General features: G+C 44.0%; 1 protein-coding gene across 2 annotated transcripts; it reads right to left on the reverse strand.

Annotated features, from left to right (window-relative positions):
• Position 1: 1 nt before the first annotated feature.
• BRICD5 (BRICHOS domain containing 5) lies at positions 2-8640 on the reverse strand. Of its 2 annotated transcripts, none has more exons than XM_039490741.1 (6): positions 8371-8640; positions 6251-6382; positions 3943-4095; positions 2740-2847; positions 1118-1271; positions 2-316 (listed from the first exon to the last, which is right to left on the reverse strand). In XM_039490741.1, the coding sequence occupies exons 1-6, from the start codon at positions 8410-8412 to the stop codon at positions 222-224; spliced, it is 684 nt and encodes a 227-aa protein (XP_039346675.1). In that variant the 5' UTR covers positions 8413-8640; the 3' UTR covers positions 2-221. The 2 variants fall into 2 exon arrangements, with proteins under 2 accessions (XP_039346675.1, XP_039346674.1); XM_039490740.1 differs by lacking the exon at positions 8371-8640 and adding an exon at positions 7857-7953.
• Between the last annotated feature and the right edge of the window lie 915 nt (positions 8641-9555).

A 9555-nucleotide genomic window follows, 5' to 3' on the forward strand; every position in this document is an offset into this window, starting at 1 on the left:
CAGAGCTGCAACGTGTTTTTGGAAATAGTCCTGTTTAATTAGAACCCTTCTGGCACTTTCCCAACCTCTCAAATTGCATCATGAAATCAGGGTTGGAGTCTTTTACATGGAAGTTATCTGAATAACTTAGACATTAACTTATTTAAATCAGAGGCTTTTCAGGATTTAAATTCAAGTACAAAGAGAAGTGGCCGGGGGAGTCAGTCCCCTTGGAGCAGGGCTTAATCAGGAAGGTAATAGAAGCAGACAGACAAGCAAACATTGCTTGGAAAACAGATGTCAATACATAGGTAAATGAGCCGCTTCTTCCCAGGGCCTGCAAATAAATAAATAAAATGAACAGAAAGAAGAGCTTGGCCTCTCGCAAATCCTTCCTGTGTAGGAATGCTGCCCCTCTGGAGAATGAAACATGGGAAACCTCTGGTAAAGGTCTTCCCTTGAAGAGCTCAGTTAAAACAGAACAAGCTCTTCTATGGATCACTTTGGAGGGGGGAGAAGAGATGGTGAATATTAAACTGCCAAAGCCAGTGAGGTGGTGCAGTGGCTCCCTGGGATGGTCATTATTTGTTTTTATTCCACTCCTCCACCTGGGGCATGCGGAGTGGCTCAAGCCAGGGGAAATGAGATGCAGCCGTTCCTCACTAGTTTAATACCAAGCCAGCTTGATGTGGCTGGAAGTCGTTAGCATCTAACAACCGTGCAGTGACTAGTGCGGTATGAGTAGTTGGCTCTTAGGACAGTGCCTTGTCCATGTTACAGAAGCCATCACAGCTGGCCCCCTTGTTAAAAGTCTGAGCAAAGTGGCCAATATCAAATGGTCCTGGAGATTGAGCTCAGCAGAGTTAATGCTCGTTATCACACTAGGATGGGGAGGTTTGCACTAGCACAGCCCCATGTCTGTCTGGGGAGGCAGAGACCATTTCACGCGCCAGGGCTGTCAAGCCAGCAGCAGTGATAACCTGCACTCATGTCACTCACAGTCTCTCTTATCTCCACATATGACACATCTGAACCCCACTTTGCCCATAATTTCCCCAGGTTCCCAGCTGATTCCATGATCCTCACCTCAGAAGCAATGACTGCTCCCCTCCTTTGAAGGGTAGTTCCTCTAACTTACCATCCCCTTTCCTGACCCAGTAGATGGAAGTCTGCTCGCACAGGGTTTGGATGGCTTCCCCCAAGCTTCCGGCATTTGCTTGTCTCCCCGGCAGAATCCCCAGGAACTCTCTGTAGTACTTAGTTTCATTATTCTGAAGCAGCAGCTGATTGATCTGAAAGGAATATCACAGCATGGCTTATAACTGGAAAGAAAGTGTCATTTCATAGACCCTCTAAGAGCAATCCCTAACCTAGTGGCAAGCACAGAAACCTCTCTGTGGAATCTCCCCACTCACAGGGACCTTCCTTCTGGCTAGGAAGGACAGGATGAGTGATGGGTGGAACCCTTCTGAGAGGGGCAGGAGGGGTTTTTCCAGGACGAGGCTTGCCCTCCTCCCAGGACGCTACTCAGGGGATGGGAGCTTGGATGTAGGTCTCCCACTTTGACTCTGAGGCCTCCCGTGGGAAAGAGTCACTTTAAAACTAACAGCAAAGACCACATGAGAATGTCCCTTTGCCTTCCACCCAAGGATCTGTCAGTGCCTCACAGACAATAATGAAGTCTCACACTATCCCTATTTACAGATGGGGAACCTGACGTGCACACGCAGGTGAGAATCTCTCCCTCACGACAGTATCCAGCTAAGACCTTGAGGCCCCACACTGAGTGCCTGGCAGAGACAGGACTAAAACCCAGACTGACTGCTGTTTGCCTGCTGTGACCACCACATGCGCTGCCTCTGGGGCTGTCACTCTTTCTTTAATTTCATTTAACAACCCTGCAGAGGCCTTCAAGCCAGAACACGGCTTTCGCTGAAGGGTTCTCTTTCCTGGGTGCATTTTGTTGATGTTCTCAGGGGTCTCTCATTCCTCTCTTAGTTTATTCTAAATGGTCCTTATTATCCAGCAAGGGAGCAGGGTGAGGAAAGCAAAAGACGAGTCTGCGTTAAGCAGCCCCCATTATCAAGGCAGTAAGGAAATCCAGCACAGCCTGGCATCTGTTTTCTGACATTCAAAAAATAGGGCCCTCTGTCTCCTTGAAACAGAATCTGGCTTTCCCCTCTATTAAATCCATTAACATTTTGTTCAGCGGGTTGTTATACATCATTACTCAAAACTTATTTCACTGTTGATTTGCTAACAAAACCACCTTTGTGTCTTCCTCCCCACAATTATTGTTAGCAGGTAACAGAATCTGCCAAGCCCATACAGTGGGACTGGGGTTTGTTAAAGTCCAGTTATTCATATCCCATGGCACACCACTGTCTTGCCCTTCCACCCCCTCCTTATGTTTTGTACAAAAAATATTAAATCGCTATAAAGTCAGTCACCCATTTCCTCCCAGCGTCATTTGAACTATTCTGTCACAATCCAACCTGGCTACTGGTGCAAGGCAGAATTGAGCAGCACTATTCTCTGAAGGAGAAATGCCAAAAAGTTCCTTTACAGCTGGAAGAGCTAGCGGTTCTGTTTAGCTTCACTTGCGTCACCTTGGTTCAATGTATAAAAATGTTCACTAGGAAAACAAATCCACCCAGCAGTGGGGATTTAACAAGATTCTAGAGGGCCTTTCGGAAACTGGTGTCCGTTCCTCCCCCAGCGGTTCAGCTACTCCTATGCAGGAATCATGTAACTGCTCACCCTGTGCTCAGATAGATTGAAAGATATCTGCACGTTCTCAAGATCCCAATCGTCCATCTTCCGCAGGTAACATGCGTTTTGATCTGCGGGTTTATAGCAGACATAGCCCTGTGCAAAACACAACACAGAACAGCGTATGTTTCATTGACACAGCACACGTGTATGTGGTGCTTATCTATAGCTAACACTTAATAGAAAGTCTTCCCTGTGTCCTGCATTGTTTTGCGAAGCAGCAGCCAGAGTGGCTGCCTTTTGACAGGAATGAACATAGCCCTGGAAATGGGGTGGGGGGAGATTTATTAGACACTGACTGTGGCTCACCAGTGGGAATTTGCAGTGGTATAGACAACAGTAGCTCTCCAGCTGTGGTGCAAGGAGCAGTTGGAAGCTGCCTGTAGAGAGCTAGCTGGTGACAGTGTGCAAGCTGTCCTCCTTTCACCTGCTAAATTGCATTACAAGAAAGGAAAGGACTAAATGGGCTTTGATACTTTTGCAAGCAAATAATTGCTGCAGTTGCCATAGGGGTGTCATGTGATCACCGTTGGGAAGGGAGGTGGGACTGGGCAATGATGAACAGGAAAGGAGGTGGGGTCCCTGGGATTGTGAATGGGAGTCTGTGTAAACTGGAATTAGAACTCATGAGTTCCAAAGTCCTGGTCCCCTACGCAGACCGCTTTGTCTCCATCACTCAAGGACATGCTGCAGAGTCCTTTCCCTGTTGCGTGGTCAGGGATGCAGGGAAGATAGGGGATAAAATGGGGATCGTTATAATGACATGGGACAGCTCCCCATCTTGGACAGAGTCTTGGCACTCGAGCTGCGTTTTAGGTGGGAGTGCGCACTGCACGGCTTTCCAGTACAGCACAGCAGCCAGCTCACCTCTAGGATTTGTTTTAAAAGCAGCTGGTGTGCAGGGAGGAACAGCGCATCCCAGAGTCAGTGCTCTAAACAGTATGTATTACTGCCTCAGGCCGCCTGGATGAAGGGCCAACACCTGCATCCCTGAAGCCTCTGAAAAGGACAGTTAGAAAAACCAGCTATCACCACCCCTTTGTCTGCACCTAGCTCTCAAACCAACAACCATCAGACACATTTTAGTTGAAACTTTCCTCTGAGACGTTTACTCTTATAATTGCAAAGTCACCCATTTCACTCCAAGAAATGGTAAAACCAAGCAAAGCCCTCCTGCTCTGCTGCACTCACATTCTTGCTGTCGAACAAGACCACCGTTGTGTGGTTACTTGGCGAAGTTACATGATAAGTAACAGTATTCTTGGACTTGTCAACAAAGGCCGACTGATTCATCTGGGAGCCCTGGTGATTCTGAAACGTTAGCCGCACAATCTGCAAAACAGGCTGAGCACACACACACAATGAGAGCAGAGGCTGCGCTCCCAGCCCCAAGGAGTGACGGGTTGGGATTGCAGCTACGGAGCCTGTGGGGGGATCAGCCGGCCCAAAGGAGGCACATTTTCCTCTCTAATCATTCTCAGCCACTTGCTTCAGAGAACGTGGCCATACTTTTCGCTCATTAGGAGACTAACCTCCCAGGACCTTCGCTTCCACATGTTCTTAGTCTGAGCTATTTAACAACGAACAGAGCCAAATGCAGACTGTCAGAGCAATGGGGCAAGCAGATTCCAGAGAAAAGGCCCTTCACCAGCCATTCAAACCGATGGCATGTGAGCATGAGCACATGTGCTGGGCGCTATCTGGGGTGAGCAAGAGCTGGTCTCCGGCAGGAGGCCCCAACCATATAGGGCCTGAATTGCAGCTGGAAGCAAACATGGAGCCAGTGCGGGAGCACGGAGCAGCAGCATATCATAGGCCAGGCCAGCTGCACAACAGACACTACAGGGGATAGTTACACCAGGGCAGCCCCTTGCACCCATGAGACAGTCACTCTAATGGGGGGAAGCGTATTCGCTGGCAGACGGGAAGCGCTGGATCCCAGCGAGGCTCCCAAGGAGCTCCGTCAAATGGAGGATGCCGGAGGGAGGTGCCTCACTGCTCACCTGTTCCCTGCCAGCACTCTTCGCTGTGGGGGTGCACAGACCCTCGTTGGCTCTCCTAGGGGCAGGAGGTTGTAATCACACATGTAATCTGCTTAGAAGAGAACAAGCACCTACTGCCTTTATTAACAAATGGGCTATTGAGACTCCTTTGATGTAACCGTCCCCTGCAGACGAGTTCTCCCCAGACGTAAATAGCACACCAGGCTGCGTGCATCATTCCTTGAAACACACCCCCACTTGGACACTACTGTGATACTGCGGCTTCAGAAATGCATTTATTAAGGGCTGCTATTGGCAGGTCACCTTAAAAGGGACAATGGGGCAAATTAATCCCTGATCTCAGCTCATTGACTGCAGCAGAGTTACATGAGGGGCAAGGGCAGAGAAGGGAAATCAGTGCCCTCGGAACAAGGGCATGCTCCACCCCCATAGCCACAGCCCAACCTCCTCCAGGGGAGGCAGGGGCCATGGCAAGGGACCCTTTTCTCCTTCCCAGGAGCAACAGCAAGAGCTCTGCTCTCTCCCAGAGTGGGGCAGCAAGCATTCCCTATTACTTAAACCCATTAGCTGGGGTGCAGCTGCTCGGGTGGGTGGGGCTGTTGCACTCTTCTGTCACACAAGAAACCTTAGCTGGGGAGGCCTCCAGAGCAAAGGGTCTTGGAGTTAACACCTCCCTGAGCTGAGTGGGACAGTACATACCTCTGAGAGTTATTTTTTCAGGCTCTCTGCAGACTCAAGCACGCATGACTTGGGATAGTCATGCTTGTATTATGTTTTCAAACACTTATTAGTAACCATAAAGGGCTCGAAATATACTAAAAAAAAAATAAGGAAAGAAAAGAAAAGAAAATAAAAAGAAAACAGATTCTGATGTAGTCACATGAATCCAAAAGATGGGCTCTTGGCACAGGCCTACGGTGCTGGTTCCTTAATCTGGTCCTGACCAGGGAGAAATTGGCCACACTTGTTTTTATTTGATTTCTTAACTAGGAGCAAACCAATATCTATCTATCTATCTATCTATATATATATTTTTTACCCTTGACCATTTGTCTGTCAAAGATTCTTGAAAAGAAAGAAAGAAAAAAATGTATTCCCCTCCATCCAGACTCTCACTGGGATTACAGAGAGTGATGTTATTATTGCTGGGAGGCAGCATTTATTATGAGAGATGAAAATATCAGGAACAGTTAAGAAAAATTGGATGTCTGCTCTCACCAAGGTAAAAGACATCCTTTGGACAAAATTCTGACCTGTGTAATCCTACTGACTCCAAGTGTAATTGAGGGCAGAATTTGACAACATGAGCTCAAGCAACCGGCAACACTTCCTGGATATTTATAAGTAACTGTAAATTTGTTGTATTTGATCTATTGTAAAAAGAGGAAGAAAAACATTTGTGGAAGGTTTCTTCTCCCCCCCGCCAGATCAACGTCAAGATATTCCCATAGGAAATTGAACTTTGTATATGGAACCATAGTGAATTAATTCCTTACCTTGGTAGTCCTATGGGTAAAGCTGAAAATTACCACCACACTGATGCTGACAATGACGAAAAACAAGATTACAGACAAGATGACCCAAAGTATCCTGGAAGGAGTTTTGGATTTTGCTAGGGGTCTTCTCTCCTAGGAGCCAAGACATAGATCAATAAATAAGAAAGCAAATGGAGTTAAACATCCCAGCGTCATTTATTCATTTAAGTTGCAGAAGTGAAGTATTGCTCATGAAAGGTGCTGGATGGGCAGCCCTGTGGATTAAAGGCAAAGTGTTAGAGCTTGTCTATTTGGGAGAAACTGGCCAGCAGAACTTCCAAAGCAGAGTAATGATACTGGAACAGAGTTACTTTTATTCTGGACTAGAGTGTGTCTACATGGGACATTACCATTGGTATAATTATAGTTCTGTCAGTAATTTTCCCATGTAGATAGGAAGCCCTTAAAATGTTTGTACAGTTATTTGAACTGACCAGGCTTCCTGGGTGGAAAGGCTGCTATCTTACTTCTTACCATGGGGAAGATTTAGAAGAAAAACATTTTCGTATTAAATGCCATTGTTTTGTTTTGTTAGAATCATCTAAATCATCTATTTTAAAACAAATTCTCTGTACACTGCACTGATTGTCCGTGGCCTCTCTTTTACAAAAGATAATTGCTTATATTTTATTTTTCTGGGACAGTTTTTACTTAAAGCAAAGAAATCATAATAAACAAGGTCAGATGGGTATTTCTAATGTTTCCACAGTACGTTTTGATACACAGAGCATTTTCATTACTATGGAAAAGGTTCAGTCTCACTTTTATGCTCATGTTTGAAATACTTTGGTAGTAATTTCATAACAGATTGTAAATAAAGCATGTTATGCCAAGAAAATACAATAGCAGAATGCAGATTTATTAAAAAATAACCTGTTTCTTAGGCTCTGAAGCACAGGGATAAATGAAATAATTTCAGGCAAGTAGATCTGTTAGAATCAAACAGTAAATGAACTTTTAAAAGTTCATCAAGTTTTTAGACTGTATATTTTTAAACACATACTTTAGAGCTGTTGATCTACTCAGGGGTCGGCAACCTTTCAGAAGTGCTGTGCCGAGTCTTCATTTATTCACTCTAATTTAAGGTTTCGCGTGCCAGTAATACATTTTAACGTTTTTAGAAGGTCTCTTTCTATAAGTCTATAATATATAAACTAAACTATTGTTGTATGTAAAGTAAATAAGGTTTTTAAAATGTTTAAGAAGCTTCATTTAAAATTAAATTAAAATGCAGAGCCCCCTGGACCGGTGGCCAGGACCTCGGCAGCGTGAGTGCCACTGAAAATCAGCTCACGAGCCATAGGTTGACTACCCCAATCTACTGTATATTCTAGCAAAATGCATTAAAAGTTAAATCACCCACAGGATGTAACAGATAAAAAAAATTAAAGATAATTAAATTCAAAAGCCTGTTTGTTTGAATATAAATTTGTACAAGAGTTATTGATATGAGATTTTCAATAGCAAGTGAAATTCCCCTGGACTGCAGGATCAGATTTACACAGACACATAGACAAGGGAAACCTTGTATAATAAAGGTCTAATGAAGTTCTATTTTTCACATAACTCTTTCCTCTAACTCTGCACATTCCAACTGACTTGCAATATGCACTTTATGATGAATTGGTATCACTTTCATTTGATTTCACTTCAAGCATGTCCCTGGATCCTAGTCCATCATATCAGGGGGTAGCCGTGTTAGTCTGTATCCACAAAAACAACAAGGAGTCAGATTTATTTGGGCATAAGCTTTTGTGGGTAAAAAACCTCACTTCTTCAGATGCTATGTACTTAGGGGCATCTGCAACAAATCAGCAGATGATATAATTCAAACAGGTTTACAGGAGCTAAGATTTTAGTCCAACTAGTTGAGTCAATGATAGGCACTTTGGAAATGCTGAGCACTCACAAATATCACATTAGTCTGTGTGAGTGGCTGGTGCTCAGCATCTTGGAAAGTCTGGTAAGTCCCATTCCAACAACCTGTGAAAACACAGAACTAAGGACTTTGGGGAGGCAACTGGTACTGGGGTCCTTGGTCTGGGTGCTGCAGGCTGTTCCCTGACAGAAGGGATACTTACTGCAGAGGTGGCATTGCCAGCACTGCTCCTTTCCGCCTCCATCCTCCCGGTCTAGACGCAGCCCTTGCTCCGTCTCCTGATAATGTACAGATTGTGCATGATCAGAACCTTCTGAATGCAGCTGGAAATGAAGGATGTGTCCATCACAGCCAAACAGAATCCCTACCCCAGCCTCTCAGCTCAGAGAAACCCACGTGGAGACTGAAACTTTAGATCCAGTAAATGGGGGCAAAACAGATACTGTGGAGAGATACTGTCATTGGCGTAAAGATGCTCTTCCTGCCTCCCCTTGTGAGTCAGCTGAAGGTATTCAGTTGGAACACAATCACGGGCTTTGTGCAGGGCCTTCTGTGTTATCCAGCCACACTTATGGCAGCTGCCAAGTCTTATTTATTAGGGAAAAATGAAAATGAATAGGGGAGAGCAGCCATTTGCCCTTGTTATCTAATTACTTTTACATTTCAAAGCGAATGTAATGCTGGTCAGATAGCTCTGGGAGACTGAAGTCAAGCTGTTTATCTCTAGGTCTGATCAGGATGAATTGATTTAAATAAAAGCTATTTTAATCATTATTTAAATCAGTTTTAATCATGTTTTGCATTTGTACTTTTTTAGTTATTTTCCTAACGAAAGGTTGATTCTCATTAGTTGGTAATCCTTGAAACAAGTTGATTTGCAACTAAATATAGCCTTTACACTAAACTGGTGCTTCTTTTTGCTAACCAAGAGCATACAATAGATCTATCCACCTTTAAGATATACAGCTTAAGGTACATTTATTCAGATTCTTAATTTTTACATTTAAGTTAGAAATTATTCATGATCTTTCTAGTGGTTTGTATGAATATTCAAATTCAATTTAAAAGGACATAACAGCATTTTTCAAAAAAATTAATAAAACTACCTTAAATGTGCTGGATACATAAGAATAATGTTTATCAAAACATTAATAAATGAGTTTTAAGTGCAAAAGAAGTATCTGTAATTAGTGAATGTAACTGATGGTTTCTGGTCATCACATCCTTCGAGATTTTAGATCTAGTAGATCTCATCCTCTCATATTTAGTTTTTTTCTCCATAGATTGGAAGAGAAAAACAAGCTTTTTCAACTCCCAATTGGTTTCTAACTTTGAATGATCTAGTCATTGAACTGAACTAGTTGAATAAATTGAAATGAAGAAAACA

The sequence above is a fragment of the Mauremys reevesii genome, linkage group 10 (assembly GCF_016161935.1).
Source record: "Mauremys reevesii isolate NIE-2019 linkage group 10, ASM1616193v1, whole genome shotgun sequence".
Classification (NCBI taxonomy): domain Eukaryota; kingdom Metazoa; phylum Chordata; order Testudines; family Geoemydidae; genus Mauremys; species Mauremys reevesii.